The sequence below is a fragment of the Nerophis lumbriciformis genome, linkage group LG38, assembly GCF_033978685.3.
Source record: "Nerophis lumbriciformis linkage group LG38, RoL_Nlum_v2.1, whole genome shotgun sequence".
Classification (NCBI taxonomy): Eukaryota; Metazoa; Chordata; class Actinopteri; order Syngnathiformes; family Syngnathidae; genus Nerophis; species Nerophis lumbriciformis.
In genome coordinates, this window is record NC_084585.2 from 4,917,736 (window position 1) to 4,942,632 (window position 24,897).

The following is a 24,897-nucleotide window of genomic DNA, read 5'->3' on the forward strand; positions in this document are numbered from 1 at the left end:
AATTGTTTAGTACTGTTATACTGTTAAAAGTGTTTATACTATTTATGCTTTCAAGTCCAAGTTGAAGAAATCTTGTTAAATGTTGACAGCATAACTACCAAAATACAGAAGTATGTCCTTAATATTTTTGCAGTGCTATTTCTGTTGAAAAGTTAAAATGATTACATTAGAGATGTGATGTGCCACTTTTTAAGTGTCTGATGGCTTAAATTAATTTTTCATATTTTGAATTCTTTTGAAAGGCTTACAAAAAAACTACATTTGAATTGTAATTCCATGCTATTGACAGGACTATTAATTTTAATGAAGTTAGCTTACCATGTTTACAGTATGATAATTGTGATAGAAATGTGAATTTTAGGCACAGAATATTTTTTACAATTGAACAAGGCAGTAGATTATACAAGCTTGGACAGAAAGTTAATAATGACACCAATTTTTTTTTTGAATGGAATTGTTTAGTACTGTTTTACCATTTGTTTACTGTAAAAAGTGTTTATACTTTCAATTAACAAATTGAAGTCTTGTGAAAGGTTGACAGGATAACTGGCATTAACTGTCAAAATAATTTCAAACTATTGAAGTTAGCTTACAGAATAAACATGTCAATCAACCCATATGATTTTTGCTGTAATATTTTTGTTTTGAAAAGTCACTGTGACTGATAGAAAAGTGATGGTTTTAGCAACATTTTAACCTGTCTGAATGCTAATAATCATTTTGCGTCGGGGGGGCGAAGCCTGAACCCCCCACCAGGACTTTGTCCTGGACCTACTGGGGCCTGCGGCCCCTGGACCCTGGCTACTAGGTTTTTCTGATTTCAAAAGTTGGCAGGTATGTTACTGTGGAGCAAAGACGGCGTCCACAATGTACATCCGAACATGACATGACAATCAACAAAGTCCCCACAAAGGAGGATTAAAAACAACCGAAATCTTCTTGATTGCTAAAACAAAGTAGATGCGGGAAATATCGCTCAAAAGGAAGACATGAAACTGCTACAGGAAAATACCAAAAAAAGAGAAAAAGCCACCAAAATAGGAGCGCAAGACAAGAACTAAAACACTACACAGGAAAACAGCAAACAAGTCCAAATAAGTCAGGGTGTGATGTGACAGGTGGTGACAGTACACCTACTTTGAGACAAGAGCTATATTGATGCATGCTTGGTTATGCTTTAGTAGTTAAAAAGCTCCTCGGTGGCAAGGCCCCGGGGGTAGATGAGATCCGCCCGGAGTTCCTTAAGGCTCTGGATGCTGTGGGGCTGTCTTGGTTGACAAGACTCTGCAGCATCGCGTGGACATCGGGGGCGGTACTTCTGGATTGGCAGACCGGGGTGGTGGTTCCTCTCTTTAAGAAGGGGAACCGGAGGGTGTGTTCTAACTATCGTGGGATCACACTCCTCAGCCTTCCCGGTAAGGTCTATTCAGGTGTACTGGAGAGGAGGCTACGCCGGATAGTCGAACCTCGGATTCAGGAGGAACAGTGTGGTTTTCGTCCTGGTCGTGGAACTGTGGACCAGCTCTATACTCTCGGCAGGGTCCTTGAGGGTGCATGGGAGTTTGCCCAACCAGTCTACATGTGTTTTGTGGACTTGGAGAAGGCATTCGACCGTGTCCCTCGGGAAGTCCTGTGAGGAGTGCTCAGAGAGTACGGGGTATCGGACTGTCTGATTGTGGCAGTCCGCTCCCTGTATGATCAGTGTCAGAGCTTGGTCCGCATTGCCGGCAGTAAGTCGGACACGTTTCCAGTGAGGGTTGGACTCCGCCAAGGCTGCCCTTTGTCACCGATTCTGTTCATAACTTTTATGGACAGAATTTCTAGGCGCAGTCAAGGCGTTGAGGGGATCTGGTTTGGTGGCTGCAGGATTAGGTCTCTGCTTTTTGCAGATGATGTGGTCCTGATGGCTTCATCTGGCCAGGATCTCCAGCTCTCGCTGGATCGGTTCGCAGCTGAGTGTGAAGCGACTGGGATGAGAATCAGCACCTCCAAGTCCGAGTCCATGGTTCTCGCCCGGAAAAGGGTGGAGTGCCAGCTCCGGGTTGAGGAGGAGATCTTGCCCCAAGTGGAGGAGTTCAAGTACCTCGGAGTCTTGTTCACGAGTGGGGGAAGAGTGGATCGTGAGATCGACAGGCGGATCGGTGCGGCGTCTTCAGTAATGCGGACGCTGTATCGATCCGTTGTGGTGAAGAAGGAGCTGAGCCGGAAGGCAAAGCTCTCAATTTACCGGTCGATCTACGTTCCCATCCTCACCTATGGTCATGAGCTTTGGGTTATGACTGAAAGGACAAGATCACGGGTACAAGCGGCTGAAATGAGTTTCCTCCGCCGGGTGGCGGGGCTCTCCCTTAGAGATAGGGTGAGAAGCTCTGCCATCCGGGAGGAGCTCAAAGTAAAGCCGCTGCTCCTCCACATCGAGAGGAGCCAGATGAGGTGGTTCGGGCATCTGGTCAGGATGCCACCCGAACGCCTCACTAGGGAGGTGTTTAGGGCACGTCCCACCGGTAGGAGGCCGCGGGGAAGACCCAGGACACGTTGGGAAGACTATGTCTCCCGGCTGGCCTGGGAACGCCTCAGGGTCCCACAGGAAGAGCTGGACGAAGTGGCTGGGGAGAGGGAAGTCTGGGCTTCCCTGCTTAGGCTGCTGCCCCCGCGACCCGACCTCGGATAAGCGGAAGAAGATGGATGGATGGATGGATGGTTATGGTTTAAAGTCATATCCAACAATTGCGACAACAACTTTTTACTGTCAACTGAGTTTCGTTTTTGAATGATTTCTGCTGGTGGTGTGCCTCCGCATTTTTTCAACGCAAAAAAATGTGCCTTGGCTCAAAAAAGGTTGAAAAACCCTGCCATATACCATACAACCCCAGCACCAGATTGACCTTAATGAGGGTAAGCAGTGTAGAAACGAGCCTACTGACTACCTAATATAAACCTTACATCAATATTTTGTTAAAGATAAGTATCTTCTCTTCTTGCGGTGTGGCAGCATAAAGTGTAAAGCGTTGATACATTTCAAAAGGAATAAATGCTGTCCATTGTCATTTTTATGTACCGCCTTCTTCTTGTCCAAGTGGACTCTTAGGATTGTAGAAACGGCCTCTTCTGGCAGACCATCAATCAATCAATCAATGTTTACTAATATAGCCCTAAATCACAAGTGTCTCAAAGGGCTGCACAAGCCACAACGACATCCTCGGTTCAGAGCCCACATAAGGGCAAGGAAAAACTCACAACCCAGTGGGATGTCAATGTGAATGACTATGAGAAACCTTGGAGAGGACCGCAGATGTGGGTAACCCCCCCCGCCCCACTCTAGGGGAGACCGGATGCAATGGACGTCGAGTGGGTCTGACATAATATTGTGAGAGTCCAGTCCATAGTAGATCTAACATAATAGTGTGAGAGTCCAGTCCATAGTGGATCTAACATAATAGTGAGAGTCCAGTCCATAGTGGATCTAACATAATAGTGTGAGAGTCCAGTCCATAGTGGATCTAACATAATAGTGAGAGTCCAGTCCATAGTGGATCTAACATAATAGAGTGAAAGTCCAGTCCATAGTGGATCTAACATAATAGTGAGAGTCCAGTCCATAGTGGATCTAACATAATAGTGAGAGTCCAGTCCATAGTAGATCTAACATAATAGTGAGAGTGCAGTACATAGTGGATCTAACATAATAGTGTGAAAGTCCAGTTCATAGTGGATATAACATAATAGTGAAAGTCCAGTCCAAAGTGGATCTAACATAATAGTGTGAAAGTCCAGTTCATAGTGGATCTAACATAATAGAGTGAAAGTCCAGTCCATAGTGGATCTAACATAATAGTGAGAGTCCAGTCCATAGTGGATCTAACATAATAGTGAGAGTCCAGTCCATAGTGGATCGAACATAATAGTGAGAGTCCAGTCCATAGTAGATCTAACATAATAGTGAGAGTCCAGTCCATAGTGGATCGAACATACCGGTAATAGTGAGAGTCCAGTTCATAGTGGATCTAACATAATAGTGAGAGTCCAGTCCATAGTGGATCTAACATAATAGTGAGAGTCCAGTCCATAGTGGATCTAACATAATAGTGAGAGTCCAGTCCATAGTGGATCTAACATAATAGTGAGAGTCCAGTCCATAGTGGGGCCAGCAGGAAACCATCCCGAGCAGAGACAGGTCAGCAGCGCACAGATGTCCCCAACCGATGTATAGGCGAGCGGACAGCCAGCACTTCATCCATGGCCCCCCTTCCACAAGGGAGAGGGGGGGCAGAAAAGAAAAGAAACGGCAGATCAACTGGTCTAAAAAGGGGGGCTATTTAAAGGCTAGAGTATACAAATGAGTTTTAAGATGGGACTTAAATGCTTCTACTGAGGTAGCATCTCTAACTGTTACCGGGAGGGCATTCCATAGTACTGGAGCCCCAATAGAAAACACTCTATAGCCCGCAGACTTTTTTGGGGCTCTGGGAATCACTAATAAGCCGGAGTTCTTTGAAGGCAGATTTCTTGCCGGGACATATGGTACAATACAATCAGCAAGATAGGATGGAGCTAGACCGTGTAGTATTTTATACGTAAGTAGTAAAACCTTAAAGTCACATCTTAAGTGCACAGGAAGCCAGTGCAGGTGAGCCAGTATAGGTATATATATATATATATATATATATATGTAGGTATATAAAGGTATATACAGTATAGGCGTAATATGATCAAACTTTCTTGTTCTTGTCAAAAGTCTAGCAGCCGCATTTTGTACCAACTGTAATCTTTTAATGCTAGACATAGGGCAGGGGTCGGCAACCTTTACCAGTCAAAGAGCCATTTTGACCAGTTTCACAAATTAAAGAAAACAATGGGAGCCACAAAAAATCTTTTGAAATTTAACATGAAATAACACTGCATACCAAGTTTTTTTTTGCTTTATGCTTTGTATAAAGCAAGGGTCTCAGACACGAGGTCCACACCTTTATATGAAAATAGGATGTTAGTGCGGCCCGCGGGTTTTATATTAATGGTGCTTGACAGCGTCATTCCTATCAACCCTCCCGATGACTACGAATATCGCACTGCCAGCCCAGCCACACGGTGTATGGGGCTGTTGCTTGCTCACGTAAGTGACAGCAAGGCATACTTAGTCAACAACCACACAGGTTACACTGACGGTGGAGGTATAAAAAAAATGTAACACTCTTACTAATAATGCGCCACACTGTGAACCCACACCAAACAGGAATGACAAACACATTTCGGGAGAACATCTCCACCGTAACACAACATAAACACAACAGAACAAATACCCAGAATCCCATGCAGTCCTAACTCTTCCGGGCTACATTATACTATGCTGTCGCTTACGTGTGCAAGCAGAAAATGCATTAAAAAAAGAGGCTGGGCTGGCACTAGAGGGTTGCTAAATGCTGTACCATCACGGCACGCCCTTATTATCATTGTTAGGGTGAAAATGGGGGAACATTAATCCCGGGAGGTTTCTGCGAGAGGCACCAAAATCCGGAAGTGTCCCGGGGAAATCGGGAGGGTCAGCAAGTATGCAGCTGAGCCGCATCAGAGTGATCAAAGAGGAGCCGGAGCCGCGGGTTGCCGACCCCTGATATAGGGAGACCCCGAAAATAATATGTTACAGTAATCGAGACGAGACGTAACGAACGCATGAATAATGATCTCAGCGTCGCTCGTGGATAAAATAGAACACATTTTAGCGATATTACGGAGATGAAAGAAGGCCGTTTTAGTAACACTCTTAATGTGTGACTGAAACGGGGGAAAAAATGGTGTTTTGTATGTGGATTGTTGCATACAATGTCTACAGTACATACAGATTATACTATGACTCATCCGAGCCTTTAAGCCTGCACACAATTTCAATACATCCACATCTTGTATGTACAGTACATACGACACACAAATCGGGTCTATTGAGAATGTTCAGCAAGCTTAGACGGATTAGATCCGATGCCTGTTTGAACCTGCTTCATTTTTGCGGTTAAAACTTTGAGCTTTGTGGGGATGTGTGCTCTGGTCTGTCATTGTAATGCTCCCTCGTTCAGTCTTGCAGTGTGTTTGCATGCCTTAGCAAATAAACCCTAACCCTACATACACTGTGAGCCATCAGAAGGCCCTGCACATGTTGCTTTCACTTACAGAAAAATGTGAGATATACCCTCCATACTTGACTTTGACAGCATGTTTGCATCCTTTTACTCGTGGAAATGTGCATGGTTGTCAACTCGAAGTCTAAAAACTAGCCCACCGGGTTACATTAGTATGGATTGTACTTTGAACTTTGTCTGTGTTTCTGGTCTAAGCGTGTACAGCCATGCTCGCACCACCAGGTGGCAATGCTGCGGCTGAATTGAAACTTCCTCGTGATGTTTTGCTGTCTACATGATGTCATTTCAAATGTGATAAGCTTAATAACGGATGAGCAAATAGTATAATGCGTGTAATGAACCAAACTGAGAAGCTGAGAATGAATAAAACACTTTACTATGCAAACACGAGCTGTGCAGTCGACCAAGCACGGCGACTGAGCAAAGAACGACAGATAGACCGGGGTCAAGGCGGGCAAAGGGTTGTGTAGTCATCATGTCCTCATTTGGATCAGGCCAAAAGGCCACCGTGTCAGAATTACCAAACATGGTGCTTTTTATGTGCTGTCTTTCCGTCTCTCCAAGTAGTCTCTTCACTCTGCTTTTGAGAGCCAGCCTGTCTCTCTCCCCACTGACAACACACAAAGAGGATGGGCTTATCCCTGGGCAAGGAAGTTCACATGTCCTCTGACCACCGAGAGCTTCATTCCAAGAGGATCCAAGAGTCCTGCTGACCTGAAAAGAGACTTTTTTTCTTTTAATGTCCTGCATTAAACTAGCCCAGTCTTTGCCTCACATTTGGGATTTTTCATTACAAAGCACGGACTTCGACTAAGCCCCATCTGCACATTTTCCGCAGTCCAGAGGAGATAAAAAGATGACCTGACTCAGACTCTGCCTTTGGATATCCAGTATGGAAAACGTCATTCCCCCTTCTAAAGACTATGGCGCAAGAGACGCAAACAAAGCTGTCTGTGTTTGAAGACGTCTTACCCTCAAAAGCACCTTTTACTTCCGGGACAGGAGGAGGTTTGGCTTTTTAAATGGTGCCTGGGAAACGTTGACTGATTTCAGATTGGCAATGTGAACTGAAACATAACAATAAGAAGACAAGGAATTGTGTTTAAATAATGATCAGTCTTACTTCAGATTGTACTCTCTTGCATTCCTTACAATGGCTCAACCACTCTATGTAATTTCATATTTTGTTGATATCCAGTTGTCGGGGTGACCCTTGGATAAGGGAAAGCTACTTTTTAAGCTCTCCAAATATGCAGTACTTTGAAAGAAAACTGTCGGCCGCCCAGCTTGAAGTAGCGGGCTTGGTGGGTGGCATACGGCGCTCCTTCCAGGGGGCTCTCGGGCTCGTCTTGGGCACCGCGGAGGATGAAAAGGACAAGGACAACCAGGACGAGGAAGGTGGAAACCACCGGGGAAGGTTACGGAAAGCCTTTTTGCCTCTACGTAGTTTTGCCCGCCATAGCAGGAGATCCCTACGCCGCTTTTCCATCCGAAGTCGACAAACTGTGCAAAAGAAGTCCACTGACACCAGCTCTGTAAGAACAGTTTTTGTTGTACCATGCAAAAGTCTTGGAACAGGTCTTTAAGCATGCTTTTCATACTAACTGAGGAAAGAAACCCTTCTCAGGAAAAATTCTCAAATAGAACCTGTTCCAGACAAAAATACAGTAGAGGGACAGTCAGTAGAAAGAGAGAAAATTGGATAGAGGCATGAGAAAACATTGTAAGTCTAGTAGTAGCTGTTCCGCGAGTTCAATGGATTCCTGTTGAATCATAATGACTATGCCTATCGGTGAATTGTAGTTAGTGGGTTTATTTAATTGGTATTGATTGCACAAAAGCCCGCAGTGTCCATTACAGGACTGATTTCAGATTGGCAATGTGAACTGAAACATAACGATAAGAAGAGAAGGAATTGTGTTTAAATAATGATCAGTCTTACTTCAGATTGTACTCTCTTGCATTCCTTACAATGGCTCAACCACGCTATGTAATTTCATATTTTGTTGATATCCAGTTGTCGGGGTGACCCTTGGATAAGGGAAAGCTACTTTTTAAGCTCTCCAAATATGCAGTACTTTGAAAGAAAACTGTCGGCCGCCCAGCTTGAAGTAGCGGGCTTGGTGGGTGGCATACGGCGCTCCTTCCAGGGGGCTCTCGGGCTCGTCTTGGGCACCGCAGAGGATGAAAAGGACAAGGACAACCAGGACGAGGAAGGTGGAAACCACCGGGGAAGGTTAAGGAAAGCCTTTTTGCCTCTGCGTAGTTTTGCCCGCCATAGCAGGAAATCCCTACGCCGCTTTTCCATCCAAAGTCGACAAACTGTACAAAAGAAGTCCACTGACACCAGCTCTGTAAGAACAGTTTTTGTTGTACCATGCAAAAGTCTTGGAACAGGTCTTTAAGCATGCTTTTCATACTAACTGAGGAAAGAAACCCTTCTCAGGAAAAATTCTCAAATAGAACCTGTTCCAGATAAAAATACAGTAGAGGGACAGTCAGTAGAAAGAGAGAAAATTGGATAGAGGCATGAGAAAACCTTGTAAGACTAGTAGTAGCTGTTCCGCGAGTTCAATGGATTCCTGTTGAATCATAATGACTATGCCTATCGGTGAATTGTAGTTAGTGGGTTTATTTAATTGGTATTGATTGCACAAAAGCCCACAGTGTCCATTACAGGACTGATTTCAGATTGGCAATGTGAACAGAAACATAACAATAAGAAGAGAAGGAATTGTGTTTAAATAATGATCAGTCTTACTTCAGATTGTACTCTCTTGCATTCCTTACAATGGCTCAACCACTCTATGTAATTTCATATTTTGTTGATATCCAGTTGTCGGGGTGACCCTTGTATAAGGGAAAGCTACTTTTTAAGCTCTCCAAATATGCAGTACTTTGAAAGAAAACTGTCGGCCGCCCAGCTTGAAGTAGCGGGCTTGGTGGGTGGCATACGGCGCTCCTTCCAGGGGGCTCTCGGGCTCGTCTTGGGCACCGCAGAGGATGAAAAGGACAAGGACAACCAGGACGAGGAAGGTGGAAACCACCGGGGAAGGTTACGGAAAGCCTTTTTGCCTCTGCGTAGTTTTGCCCGCCGTAGCAGGAGATCCCTACGCCGCTTTTCCACCCGAAGTCGACAAACTGTGCAAAAGAAGTCCACTGACACCAGCTCTGTAAGAACTGTTTTTGTTGTACCATGCAAAAGTCTTGGAGCAGGTCTTTAAGCATGCTTTTCATACTAACTGAGGAAAGAAACCCTTCTCAGGAAAAATTCTCAAATAGAACCTGTTCCAGACAAAAATACAGTAGAGGGACAGTCAGTAGAAAGAGAGAAAATTGGATAGAGGTATGAGAAAACCTTGTAAGACTAGTAGTAGCTGTTCCGCGAGTTCAATGGATTCCTGTTGAATCATAATGACTATGCCTATCGGTGAATTGTAGTTAGTGGGTTTATTTAATTGGTATTGATTGCACAAAAGCCCGCAGTGTCCATTACAGGACATTCCCCAGACAAATGCATACTGTGTGCACGCCCAGGCCAATGTAAATATGTAGCAGTCTGTTCCATAGACGACACGGGTATCTGATCAAGTTTTCCAAATGTGGTGTGTTATCGCTTACATGCCTGCCGCCTTCCCTCACTGTGGTTTCATGTTTGTCCCAGATAAAGCCGAGTACAATAACAAAGAGGGTTCATCCTACTTTGGCCGCTCCCGTCCACACACCCTTTTTAAAAACATGCTTATTGTTCGAGCGTCACACGTTTGGTTTCCCTGATGTTATTTTTTTACCACTCTAGGTTTTCCGCTCCCTGTATGATCAGTGCCAGAGCTTGGTCCGCATTGCCGGTAGTAAGTCGGACACGTTTCCAGTGAGGGTTGGACTCCGCCAAGGCTGCCCTTTGTCACCCATTCTGTTCATAACTTTTATGGACAGAATTTCTAGGCGCAGTCAAGGCGTTGAGGGGATCTGGTTTGGTGGCTGCAGGATTAGGTCTCTGCTTTTTGCAGATGATGTGGTCCTGATGGCTTCATCTGGCCAGGACCTTCAGCTCTCACTGGATCGGTTCGCAGCTGAGTGTGAAGCGACTGGGATGAGAATCAGCACCTCCAAATCCGAGTCCATGGTTCTCGCCCGGAAAAGGGTGGAGTACCATCTCCGGGTTGGGGAGGAGATCTTGCCCCAAGTGGAGGAGTTCAAGTACCTCGGAGTCTTGTTCACGAGTGAGGGAAGAGTGGATCGTGAGATCGACAGGCGGATCGGTGCGGCGTCTTCAGTAATGTGGACGCTGTATCGGTCCGTTGTGGTGAAGAAGGAGCTGAGCCGGAAGGCAAAGCTCTCAATTTACCGGTCGATCTACGTTCCCATCCTCACCTATGGTCATGAGCTTTGGGTTATGACCGAAAGGACAAGATCACGGGTACAAGCGGCCGAAATGAGTTTCCTCCGCCGGGTGGCGGGTCTCTCCCTTAGAGATAGGGTGAGAAGCTCTGCCATCCGGGAGGAGCTCAAAGTAAAGCCGCTGCTCCTCCACATGGAGAGGAGCCAGATGAGGTGGTTCGGGCATCTGGTCAGGATGCCACCCGAACGCCTCCCTAGGGAGGTGTTTAGGGCACGTCCGACCAGTAGGAGGCCGCGGGGAAGACCCAGGACACGTTGGGAAGACTATGTCTCCCGGTTGGCCTGGGAACGCCTCGGGGTCCCACAGGAAGAGCTGGACGAAGTGGCTGGGGAGAGGGAAGTCTGGGCTTCCCTGCTTAGGCTGCTGCCCCCGCGACCCGACCTCGGATAAGCGGAAGAAGATGGACGGATGGATGGATGAAGGTTTTCCATGTCCACTTTCAGGGACCTTAGCAAAATAGATTCAGGTTTTATTAATTCCGTTTGTTTGATTGATTGATTGAAACTTTTATGAGTAGGTTGCACAGTACAGTACATATTCCGTACAATTGACCACTAAATGGTAACACCCGAATAAGTTTTTCAACTTGTTTAAGTCGGGGTCCACGTAAATCAATTCATGGTACAAATATATACTATCCGCATAATACAGTCATCACACAAGTTAATCATCAGAGTATATACATTGAATTATTTACATTATTTACAATCCGGGGGGGGGGTAGGTATGAGATGCACTTACTTTTACACCTGTTGGGAGTGAATTCCACATTGATGTGGCATAGAAGGAGAATGAGTTAAGACCTTTGTTAGATCGGAATCTGGGTTTAACGTGGTTAGTGGAGCTCCCCCTGGTGTTGTGGTTATGGCGGTCATTTACGTTCTGGAAGTAGTTTGACATGTACTTCGGTATCAGGGAGGTGTAGCGGATTTTATAGATTAGGCCATACTTGCCAACCCTCCCGGATTTTCCAGCGCCTCTCCCGAAAACCTCCCGGGCCAAATTTTCTCCCGAAATTCGGGCGGAGCTGGAGGCCACGCCCCCTCCACCTGAGTGACGTGTCGACAGCGGCCAGCCTGTTCTCACGTCCGCTTTCCCACAATATAAACAGCGTGCCTGCCCAATCACAGTATAACTGTCAAATGATGGAGGGCGAGTTCTTGGTTTCTTATGTGGGTTTATTGTTAGGCAGTTTCATTAACGTCCTCCCAGCGCGGCAACAACACACAACAACAGCAGTCACGTTTTCGTCTACCGTAAAGCAGCTAGTCTGCCGTAAACAGCAATGTTGTGACACTCTTAAACAGGACAATACTGCCATCTACGGTACATGCATATGTGACAATAACATCTAGAGCTTTTAGAGAGTGCAGTGCACAACTGCAATACTATATATATATATATATATAGCTAGAATTCACTGGAAGTCAAGCATTTCATATATATATATATATATATATATATATATATATATATATATATATATATATATATATATATATATATATATATATCATACTTGCCAACCCTCCCAGATTTTCGCCTCTCCCGAAAAACCTCCCGGGACAAATTTTCTCCCGAAAATCTCCCGAAATTCAGGCGGAGCTGGAAGCCACGCCCCCTCCAGCTCCATGCGCGAACCTGAGTGACGTCAAGTGCGCAACGCCACGTAAATCGTTGGCCAACCAAAAAGTAACCCCAGTACGCTATAGCCAACATTCACCAGGAGATGGCAACAGACAAACATAGATAACTCTATTACATTATTCCCCTTTTAGAAATGTATAGAAGTTACTCAAAATAAATAAACAACCCAACCAAAAAATGCAGCAGCTCAATTAAAAAACTGTACTTAAGCCACATTCTTTTTTCTTTTTTTTTAGTGCTGAACTCTTAACCCTCATTTGTAAAAAAAAATAAATAATATGCTTATTATACAAACAGTATTTGTACACCTTTAACACAGATTTTTATACTGTCTTCAGAGATTCCGTTTTTTTGGTGGTACTCGAAACCTTTCTGGGTACCTGCGAAAGGGTGTTCAGCATGGTTAGAAAAATAGTGACAGAGAATAGAACAAGGATGGACAATTCAACCCTTAACTCAACAATGAGTAGATGAGTGTTGTGTGTGTGTATATGTGTAAATAAATGAACACTGAAATTCAAGTATTTATTTTATTTATATATATATATATATATATATATATATATATATATATATATATATATTGTCTATATATATATATATATTGTATATATATATATATATATATATATATATATATATATATATAATAAAATAAATATATATACAGCTAGAATTCACTGAAAGTCAAGTATTTCTTATATATATATATATATATATATATATATATATATATATATATATATATATATATATATATATATATATATATATATATATGAAATACTTGACTTGGTGAATTCTAGCTGTAAATATACTCCTCCCCTCTTAGCCCCGCCCCCAACCACGCCCCCCACCTCCCGAAATCGGAGGTCTCAAGGTTGGCAAGTATGGACTAGGCTCAGTGCAAGTTGTTTGACTCTGTCCTCCACCCTGAGCCAGCCCACTTTGGAGAAGTGGGTAGGAGTGAGGTGTGATCTGGGGTGGAGGTCTGGATGTAACCTGACTAGTTTGTTCTGGGATGTTTGGAGTCTAGATTGGAGGGTTTTGGAGGTGCTAGGGTACCAGGAGGTGCAAGCATAATCGAAAAAGGGTTGAACGAGAGTTCCCGCTAGAATCTTCATGGTGCTTTTGTTGACCAGAGAGGAGATTCTGTAGAGAAATCTTGTTCGTTGGTTGACCTTTTTGATTACCTTGGTTGTGTCAATGCTTGGACTATGGCGTGGTTTGTTCTCCCGTGGTGCAAATGAACATCTGGACCAGATATGACTTGCAGGTGAATACATATTTAATTTTACAATAACAAAAGGAACAAACTAAAGGCGCGCACAAGGGCGGAAGTACAAAACTTGACTATGAACACAAAACTTGCACAAGGGCAGAAACTATGAACAATTAAACAAAACTTGCAAACTATGGCTTGAATAAAGAAAACTTACTTGGCACGGACAAAAAAGGAGCAGCGTGAACGATGGACATGAAAAGGAGTTAGAAATGTGTCGAGCATAAATGTGGGGATGTCACCAGAAAGACAAACTAAAAACACTGAACTTAAATACTACAGACTTGATTAACGAAAACAGGTGCGTGACTCAAAACGTGAAACAGGTGCGTGACGTGACAGGTGAAAACTAATGGGTTGCTATGGTGACAATCAAGAGTGCACAATGAGTCCAAACGTGGAACCGGTGAAACTAATGGGGTAATCATGGAAACAAGACAAGGGAGTGAAAAGACAGAAACTAAACAAAACATGACTTAAAACAAAACATGATTACACAGACATGACAGGTTGCCATTTTATCACAGGAAAGATTAGCCTCTAGAATGGAACCTAGGTAGGCACGCTGTGACTCGTGTTTCACTTCGGGTCGCGCCCTATTGCGAGGTCTCGGGCTTTGTGAAAAGTATAATGCACGTTCCAGTTCACATGTTCAAAGGTGTAATGAGTTTGTTGGCGTTTAAAAGCACTAAAATGGCCGCTATAGCACGTTGCAAGTTGGCTGACGTTGAGCGTGAACAAGAAAGTAAACCTGTCGTGTTCATTTGGGAACCTCCCGTTGTCTCTTACTGTACTCTTATGACCAGGAAACTGTATCTGATGTATGATGCTCCACATGTTACCATAACTCATCCCTTAACTGCACAAATGGTCATCTGCCTGTAGGAAAATCTGTCTCGAGCCGGTAATTCATGCTGCGCCGCGTCCAGATTACCGCCTCTGAGCACATGAATCATCGTGCAGAGACTGGTAGTGTTTACAAACATTCCCCCCCTGTATCCAAGAGACGGTATCAAACAGAACAGAGGGGCGTGCCTCGCAACAGGTTGCTTCTATTTGGCGTGCACATATGTTCCAGCATGTGGGCGTGGCAACAATGTGGACATCTGTGTTTCCATATTACAGTCTGGACCAGTGCCAGCAAAGCCACTTGGGGTTTGGGTGAGCACCTCTGTTCAAGATGTGCCTCTCTAGTGGATTGTGGAATTCTTGTATAAAGAACACTTCATTTATTAACATAGTCAAATCTTTCTGCTTATCCCCTAGGATACTGTCCCCAGTTATGGTGAAGACACTGAGGCTTTGATAGACGTGGAGTCTGACAGACCACATACAACCCATGAATGGAGATCTGGAACTGACCGGTAGGATCAACCTTTTACAATATATTAGACATTTTACCACCTTTTATATACAAACGCCAAAAGCAGTGGAGTTGTCACGTTGTGTAAATGGTAAATAAAAACAGAATACGGTGATTTGCAAATCCTTTTCAACTTATATTCAATTGAATAGACTGCAAAGACCATCCATCCATCCATCCATCCATCTTGCCTAAGCAGGGAAGCCCAGACTTCCCTCTCCCCAGCCACTTCGTCCAGCTCTTCCTGTGGGACCCCCGAGGCGTTCCCAGGCCAGCCGGGAGACATAGTCTTCCCAACGTGTCCTGGGTCTTCCCCGCGGCCTCCTACCGGTCGGACGTGCCCTAAACACCTCCCTAGGGAGGCGTTCGGGTGGCATCCTGACCAGATGCCCGAACCACCTCATCTGGCTCCTCTCGATGTGGAGGAGCAGCGGCTTTACTTTGAGCTCCCCCCGGATGACAGAGCTTCTCACCCTATCTCTAAGGGAGAGCCCCGCCACCCGGCGGAGGAAACTCATTTCGGCCGCTTGTACCCGTGATCTTGTCCTTTCGGTCATAACCCAAAGCTCATGACCATAGGTGAGGATGGGAACGTAGATCGACCGGTAAATTGAGAGCTTTGCCTTCCGGCTCAGCTCCTTCTTCACCACAACGGATCGATACAGCGTCCGCATTACTGAAGACGCCGCACCGATCCGCCTGTCGATCTCACGATCCACTCTTCCCTCACTCGTGAACAAGACTCCGAGGTACTTGAACTCCTCCACTTGGGGCAAGATCTCCTCCCCAACCCAGAGATGGCACTCCACCCTTTTCCGGGCAAGTACCATGGACTCGGACTTGGAGGTGCTGATTCTCATCCCAGTCGCTTCACACTCGGCTGCGAACCGATCCAGCGAGAGCTGAAGATCCTGGCCAGATGAAGCCATCAGGACCACATCATCTGCAAAAAGCAGAGACCTAATCCTGCAGCCACCAAACCGGATCCCCTCAACGCCTTGACTGCGCCTAGAAATTCTGTCCATAAAAGTTATGAACAGAATCGGTGACAAAGGGCAGCCTTGGCGGAGTCCAACCCTCACTGGAAACGTGTCCGACTTACTACCGGCAATGCGGACCAAGCTCTGGCACTGATCATACAGGGAGCGGACCGCCACAATCAGACAGTCCGATACCCCATACTCTCTGAGCACTCCCCACAGGACTTCCCGAGGGACACGGTCGAATGCCTTCTCCAAGTCCACAAAACATATGTAGACTGGTTGGGCAAACTCCCATGCACCCTCAAGGACCCTGCCCAGAGTATAGAGCTGGTCCACAGTTCCACGACCAGGACGAAAACCTGAATCCGAGGTTCGACTATCCTGCAAAGACAACATATTTAATGTTCACACTGAGAAACTTTGTTATTTTTTGCAAATATTAGCTCACTTGGAATTTGATGCCTGCAACATGTTTCAAAAAAGCTGGCACAAGTGGTAAAAAAAAGACTAAGAAAGTTGAGGAATGCTCATCAAAATCTTATTTGGAACATCCCACAGGTGAACAGGCTAATTGGGAACAGGTGGGTGCCATGATTGGGTATAAAAGCAGCTTCCGTGAAATGCTCGGTCGTTCACAAACAAGGACGGGGCGAGGGTTGCCGCTTTTTCAACAAATGCCTGAGCAAATTGTTTAAGAACAACATTTATCAACCAGCTATTGCAAGGAATTTAGGGATTTCACCATCTACGCTCCGTAATATCATCAAAAGGTTCAGAGAGTCCGGAGAAATCACCGCACGTAAGCAGCTAAGCCCGTGACCTTGGATCCCTCAGGCTGTACTGCATCAAAAAGCGACATCAATGTGTAAAGGATATCACCACATCACTGTCAGTAACTACAGTTGGTCGCTACATCTGTAAGTGCAAGTTAAAACTCTACTATGCAAAGCCAAAACCCGTGGCGAAGTTGGTAGAGTGGCCAGCAATCGGAGGGTTGCTGGTTACTGGGGTTCAACCCCCACCTTCTACCATCCTAGTCATGTCCGTTGTGTCCTTGGGCAAGACACTTCACCCCTTGCTCCTGATGGCTGCTGGTTAGCGCCTTGCATGGCAGCTCCCGCCATCAGTGTGTGAATGTGTGTGTGAATGGGTGAATGTGGAAATACTGTCAAAAGCGCTTTGAGTACCTTGAAGGTAGAAAAGCGCTATACAAGTATAACCCATTTATTCATTTATTATTTATCAACAACACCCAGAAACGCCGCCGGCTTCGCTGGGCCTGAGCTCATCTAAGATGGACTGATGCAAAGTGGAAAAGTGTTCTGTGGTCTGACGAGTCCACATTTCAAATTGTTTTTGGAAACTGTTGACGTTGTGTCCTCCGGACCAAAGAGGAAAAGAACCATCCGGATTGTTCTAGGCGCAAAGTGTAAAAGGCAGCATGTGTGATGGTATGGGGGTGTATTAGTGCCCAAGACATGGGTCTGTGAAGGCACCATTAATGCTGAAAGGTACATACAGGTTTTGGAGCAACGTATGTTGCCATTACCATGGACGCCCCTGCTTATTTCAGCAAGACAATGCCAAGCCACGTGTTACAACATAATGGCTTCATAGTAAAAGAGTGCGGGTACTAGACTGGCCTGCCTGTAGTCCAGACCTTGTCTCCCATTGAAAATATGAAGGCTAAAATATGAGAAGGGAGACTGTTGAACAACTTAAGCTGTACATCAAGCAAGAATGGGAAAGAATTCCACTTCAAAAATGTGTCTCCTCAGTTCCCAAACCTTTACTGAGTGTTGTTAAAAGGAAAGGCCATGTAACACAGTGGTAAAAATGCCTTTTTTTGCAATGTGTTGCTGCCATTAAATTCTAAGTTCATGATTATTTGCAAAAAAAAATGTAGTTTTTCAGTGTGAACATGAAATATCTTGTCTTTGTAGTCTATTCAATTGAATATAAGTTGCAAAGGATTTGTTGTATTCTCTTTTTATTTACCATTTACACAACGTGACGACTTCACTGCTTTTGGGGTTTGTATTATTTTCAACTCCCAGTCCCCTCTCGGGGTTAACAGAGCACAGAAAGGAGTTTGAGATACGTAATAATGCACCAATATTTGAATATATGCTGTCTTTTCCTGACTGATGTCTGAAGGACTGTCACTGAACCAAGTCCAAAGACGTCCATCGATGCACTTCCTAAGGTCCTCCTTGAAGAGGTTGATTCAACGGAACCAGCACTGTTTCCCTTCCCTGAGGTTGGTCATGATTCTATTTTTTTGCAGGCACATTTATTTAAAAAAAAATCACCTTAGAATTGACATGAGTATGGTGGACCACATAAAATGACCTAGTGGACCACATAAAATGACCTGGTGGGCCACATGAAATGACCTGGTGGACCACATAAAATGACCTGGTGGACCACATAAAATGACCTAGTGGACCACATAAAATGACCTGGTGGACCACATAAAATGACCTGGTGGACCACATAAAATGACGTGGTGGACCACATAAAATGACCTGGTGGACCACATAAAATGACCTGGTGGACCACATAAAATGACCTGGTGGACCACATAAAATGACCTGGTGGACCACATAAAATGACCTGGTGGACCACATGAAAAGACCTTGTGGACCACATGAAATGACCTAGTGGACCACATGGAATGACCAGGTGGACCACATAAAATGACCTTGTGGACCACATACAATGACCTGGTGGACCACATAAAATGACCTGGTGGACCACATGAAATGACGTGGTGGACCACATAAAATGACCTGGTGGACTACATAAAATGACCTGGTGGACCACATAAAATGACCTAGTGGACCACATAAAATGACCAAGTGGACCACATAAAATGACCTAGTGGACCACATAAAATGACCTGGTGGACCACATAGAATGACCTGGTGGACCACATAAAATGACCTGGTGGACCACATAGAATGACCTGGTGGACCACATGAAATGACCTAGTGGACCACATAAAGTGACCTGGTGGACCACATAAAGTGACCTGGTGGACCACATAAAATGACCTAGTGGACCACATAAAATGACGTGGTGGATCACATAAAGTGACCTGGTGGACCACATAAAATGACCTAGTGGACCACATAAAATGACCTGGTGGACCGCATAAAATGACCTAGTGGACCACATAAAATGACCAAGTGGACCACATACAATGACCTGGTGGACCACATAAAATGACCTGGTGGACCACATGAAATGACGTGGTGGACCACATAAAATGACCTGGTGGACTACATAAAATGACCTGGTGGACCACATAAAATGACCTGGTGGACCACATAAAATGACCTAGTGGACCACATAAAATGACCAAGTGGACCACATAAAATGACCTGGTGGACCACATAAAAGGATGCGGCGGTGGACTGACACACCCTCCACCATCGGGTGGACCATTACGCCGGCGATGACGTAATGGTCACCTCTGATCTACACAACAAGAGCACAAATGTGTTTGATGCCAGGATGTTTGTCTCCACAAGTTCTGAAGTGAAGGTGTTGTGTTTTGTCCTCAGACCTTCACTCCTCTCCTGGACACCAGTGCACAGAAGTTCAAGGCCGATCTGGCCAAGACCCACAGGCGAACACGTCCGTCACGCTCCAGACCAACTATTCTAGAAAGTCCGGACTGGAGGTCTCGTGACACTACAGGTCATCCTCAGTAAACCTAGCTCGGGTGTAGTAATATCTCTTTCCAAATGTCCTGAACTTGCTGCTGATTTCAGATGGCGAGCAGAAGGAGTCGGACTCTGAGGAGGAGCAGCCCAGCCAGAGGACAGTCTCCACTCCTCCTTCCTCCAGGAAGGTGGCCGTGTTCCCTGGCATAAGTCCTTTGAGCCTGATTGTAAGTCCAATGAGAAGTCACGCAGCTTGTGGAAGACCACATGACTGTCCATGCTCCCGCAGGCTCAGATGAAGAAAAGAGCAGAAGGAAGAGACCAGACTGAAGAGGACAAGGAAAGTCTCAACGACCAAGTGGAGCCGTCGGCCCCCGTCCCCATGCCTCGCTCGACCCGCCCTCGCGCTCCTCTGGCCGGGGCCGCACTCGTGCTGCCACCCTTAGGTGGCACAGACGGAGGGTAAGAAAGAAAACTCATGCTGTGCAAAACGTTTTTTTTTTTGAATAAAATGTTTGTGTGTCTTCCAGTGCTGTGTCCTCTCCGTCTTGGCTCATGGAGTTGAAATCCAAGAAGCGTGTCAGTCAACACGAGGGGGAGTAGTGTGTGCAGGTGAGGATTCAACTTGCTGCCCTACAAATACTTACAAGAATGTCGTTAAGATAAGAAATAGTTAAAAGAACAATTCATTCAAGTCATCAGCACGGTACAAACATGCATAAATACACCAGAGTTATTCAACTGGCAGCCCGGGGGCCAAATCCAGCCCAGGAATGACACATACCGGCCCTCGAGTTACGTTCAAAACTTGGGAGACTAACCTTTGGGCGGTGTTGCGTTTTGGACCGGTTGTTCCTCCCAGGGAATTCAAATCAGAAGTCGCTCCCAAGCTCTTTACGACACTTAAAGCTGAGTTGAAAAACCACCAGAGACAGAATAGGTATTTTGTAATATATTGGCAAAGCTTTGCAGATATACATTTGAGACCAGTCCAGCATAGAACATTCTATCGCGCCGCCAAAATGGTCTGCCTTTCCGACCCAAAACCCTCTCCCCTCTTCCCTCTCTCTAGTCAAAACAAATGCTTATCGCTCTCTCTAACATTCCTCATTCAAGGTTAAGCACACAGTTTTGCAGACAACCAAAAGACCACAATTGGAAGAACACAAGCTGTTTTCAAATATGACTATGAAATAAAAGTAGTAACACTTAAATTCGGATAAACAGGTAAAAGCCAGTAAATTAGAATATTTTGAAAAACTTGACTTATTTCAGTAATTGCATTCAAAAGGTGTAACTTGTACATTATATTTATTCATTGCACACAGACTGATGCATTCAAATGTTTATTTCATTTAATTTTGATGATTTGAAGTGGCAACAAATGAAAATCCAAAATTCCGTGTGTCACAAAATTAGAATATTGTGTAAGGGTTAAATTTTAGAAGACACCTGGTGCCACAAACTAATCAGCTGATTAACTCAAAACACCTGCAAAGGGCTTTAAATGGTCTCTCAGTCCAGTTCTGAAGCCTACACAAACATGGGGAAGACTTCAGATTTGACAGCTGTCCAAAAGGCAACCATCGACACATTGCACAAGGAGGGAAAGACACAAAAGGTTATTGCTGAAGAGGCTGGCTGTTCTCAGAGCTCTGTGTCCAAACACATTAATGGAGAGGCAAAGGGAAGGAAAAACTGTGGTCAGAAAAAGTGTACAAGCGATAGGGATCACCGCGCCCTGGTCAAGATTGTGAAAAAAAACCCATTCAAAAATGTGGGGGAGATTCAGAAGGAGTGGACAGCTGCTGGAGTCAGTGCTTCAAGATCCACCACCAAGAGACGCTTGAAAGACATGGGTTTCAACTGCCGCATACCTCGTGTCAAGCCACTGTTGACCAAGAAACAGCGCGCAAAGCGTCTCACCTGGGCTAAGGAAAAAAAGAGCTGGACTGCTGCTGAGTGGTCCAAAGTCATGTTTTCTGACGAAAGCAAATTTTGCATTTCCTTTGGAAATCGAGGTCCCAGAGTCTGGAGGAAGACAGGAGAGGCACAGGATCCACGTTGCCTGAAGTCTAGTGTAAAGTTTCCACCATCAGTGATGGTTTGGGGTGCCATGTCATCTGCTGGTGTCGGTCCACTCTGTTTCCTGAGATCCAGGGTCAACGCAGCTGTCTACCAGCAAGTTTTAGAGCACTTCATGCTTCCTGCTGCTGACCTGCTCTATGGAGATGGAGATTTCAAGTTCCAACAGGACTTGGCGCCTGCACACAGCGCGAAATCTACCCGTGCCTGGTTTACGGACCATGGTATTTCTGTTCTAAATTGGCCCGCCAACTCCCCTGACCTTAGCCCCATAGAAAATCTGTGGGGTATTGTGAAAAGGAAGATGCAGAATGCCAGACCCAAAAACGCAGAAGAGTTGAAGGCCACTATCAGAGCAACCTGGGCTCTCATAACACCTGAGCAGTGCCAGAAACTCATCGACTCCATACCACGCCGCATTAACGCAGTAATTGAGGCAAAAGGAGCTCCAACCAAGTATTGAGTATTGTACATGCTCATATTTTTCATTTTCATACTTTTCAGTTGGCCAACATTTCTAAAAATCCCTTTTTTGTATTAGCCTTAAGTAATATTCTAATTTTGTGACACACGGAATTTTGGATTTTCATTTGTTGCCACTTCAAATCATCAAAATTAAATGAAATAAACATTTGAATGCATCAGTCTGTGTGCAATGAATAAATATAATGTACAAGTTACACCTTTTGAATGCAATTACTGAAATAAATCAAGTTTTTCAAAATATTCTAATTTACTGGCTTTTACCTGTATATTTTTGAGACCAGTCCAGCATAGAACATTCTATCGCGCCGCCAAAATGGTCTGCCTTTTCCGACCCAAAACCCTCTCCCCTCTTCCCTCTCTCTAGTCAAAACAAATGCTTATCGCTCTCTCTAACATTCCTCATTCAAGGTTAAGCACACCGTTTTGCAGACAACCAAAAGACCACAATTGGAAGAACACCAGCTGTTTTCAAATATGACTATGAAATAAAAGTAGTGACACTTAAATTCGGATTTATGTAAATATCTGCCTCCGACAGCAGCAAAGTCCTAAAAACACAAGAGTGCTCCTGTTGTATAGAAGAACTTGGACCACACATTCATCGGCCATGACATATTTTATTGAATTTTACAGTTAAAATCACATTTGACAATCATACTTTGCTCACGCAGACCCTTCATTCATGCACACATGCACTCATCCACACTTGAGGAGAGAGGTGCACTTGGACTTTAACAACTCAAGGTTTACAGTTTAGTCCAGTGGTTCTTAACCTGGGTTTGATCGAACCCTAGGGGTTCGGTGGAGCCTCCGCCGCGGAGGTCAAGACATTACTTGCCAACCCTCCTGATTTTCCCGGGAGACTCCCGAATTTCAGTGCCCCTCCCGAAAATCTCCCGGGGCGACCATTCTCCCGAATTTCTCCCGATTTCCACCTCTACAACAATATTGGGGGCGTGTCTTAAAGGCACTGTCTATAGAGTCCGCTTTTCCTCCATACAAACAGCGTGCCGGCCCGAGTCGCATAATATATGCGGCTTTTACACACACACAAGTGAATGCAAGCATACTTGGTCAACAGCCATACAGGTCACACTGAGGGTGGCCGTATAAACAACTTTAACCATACTTGCCAACCCTCCCGGATTTTCCGGGAGACACCCGAAATTCAGCGCCTCTCCCGAAAATCTCCCCGGGACAAATTATCTCCCGAAAATCTCCCGAAAATTCAGGCGGACTCAAACGGTGTGCCTGTCCAATGACGTTATAACTGTAGAATGATGGAGGGCGAGTTCTTGGTTCCTTATGTGGGTTTATTGTTAGGCAGTTTCATTAACGTCCTCCCAGCGCGGCAACAACACACAACAACAGCAGTCACGTTTTGGTCTGCCGTAAACAGCAATGTTGTGACACTCTTAAACAGGACAATACTGCCATCTGGTGCATTTGATGAAAGCACCATTGTGCGTGCCACACAGCAATGCATCATCAGAGAGGGTGTTCAGCATGGTTCGAAAAATAGTGACAGAGAATAGAACAAGGATGGACAATTCAACCCTTAACTCAACAAGTATATGTGTAAATAAATGAACACTGAAATTCAAGTATTTATTTTATATATATATATATATATATATATATATATATATATATATATATATATATATATATATATATACATACACACATATATATATATATATATATATATATATATATATATATATATATATATATATATATATATATATATATATATATATATGTGTGTGTGTATATATATATATATATATATATATATGTGTGTATATATATATATATATATATATATATATATATGTGTGTATATATATATATATATATATATATATATATATGTGTGTATGTATATATATATATATATATATATATATATATATATATATATATATATATATATGTGTATATATATATATATATACACAATAGAATAAATATATATCTATAGCTAGAATTCACTGAAAGTCAAGTATTTCATATATATATATATATATATATGTTGCGTTTTGGACCAGTTGTTCCTCCCAGGGAATTCAAGTCACAAGTCGCTCCCAAGTTCTTTCCGACACTTAAAGCTGAGTTGAAAAACCACCAGAGACAGAATAGGTATTTTGTTGTATATTCTCAAAGCTTTGCCAATATACATTTTGATTGAGACCAGTCTAACCCTAGAACAGTCTATTGCGCCTCCCCAATCATCAAAAATCATCAGCCCGGAGGTTGGGTCTGGGGCACAGACGGGTGTTCCAACAGGACAATGACCCCAAACACATGTCAAAAGTGGTAAAGGAATGGCTAAATCAGGCTAGAATGAAGGTTTTGGAATGGCCTTCCCCAAAGTCCTGACTTAAACGTGTGGACAATGCTGAAGAAACAAGTCCATGTCAGATAAAACAGCAAATTTAGCTGAACTGCACCAATTTTGTCAAGAGGAGTGGTCAAAAATTCAAGCAGAATCTTGTGGATGGCTACCAAAAGCGCCTTATTGCAGGTAAACTTGCCAAGGGACATGTAAGCAAATATTAACATTGCTGTATGTATACTTTTGACCCATACTTGCCAACCCTCCCGGATTTTCCGGGAGACTCCCGAAATTCAGCGCCTCTCCCGAAAACCTCCCGGGACAAATTTTCTCCCGAAATTCAGGCGGAGCTGGAGGCCACGCCCCCTCCAGCTCCATGTGGACCTGAGTGACGTGTTGACAGCCTGTTCACCACATTGCCGTAAACAGCAATGTTGTGACACTTTTAAACAGGACAATACTGCCATCTACTGTACATGCATATGTGACCCACCCATAATGTGTCACAT

General features: G+C 44.3%; 1 protein-coding gene across 2 annotated transcripts in view; it reads left to right on the forward strand.

The window, feature by feature from the left end:
- The window catches only part of tnks1bp1 (tankyrase 1 binding protein 1), a 111,666-nt gene that overhangs the window by 84,900 nt on the left and 1,869 nt on the right, over positions 1-24,897 (forward strand). For both annotated transcript variants that reach the window (XM_061932717.1, XM_061932716.1), the window contains exons 4-9: positions 14,726-14,823; positions 17,963-18,065; positions 19,375-19,510; positions 19,585-19,703; positions 19,766-19,938; positions 20,007-20,088. In XM_061932717.1, coding sequence (XP_061788701.1) covers positions 14,726-14,823; positions 17,963-18,065; positions 19,375-19,510; positions 19,585-19,703; positions 19,766-19,938; positions 20,007-20,079 — 702 coding nt within the window. In that variant the 3' untranslated portion in view covers positions 20,080-20,088. The remainder of the gene's footprint in view (positions 1-14,725; positions 14,824-17,962; positions 18,066-19,374; positions 19,511-19,584; positions 19,704-19,765; positions 19,939-20,006; positions 20,089-24,897) is intronic.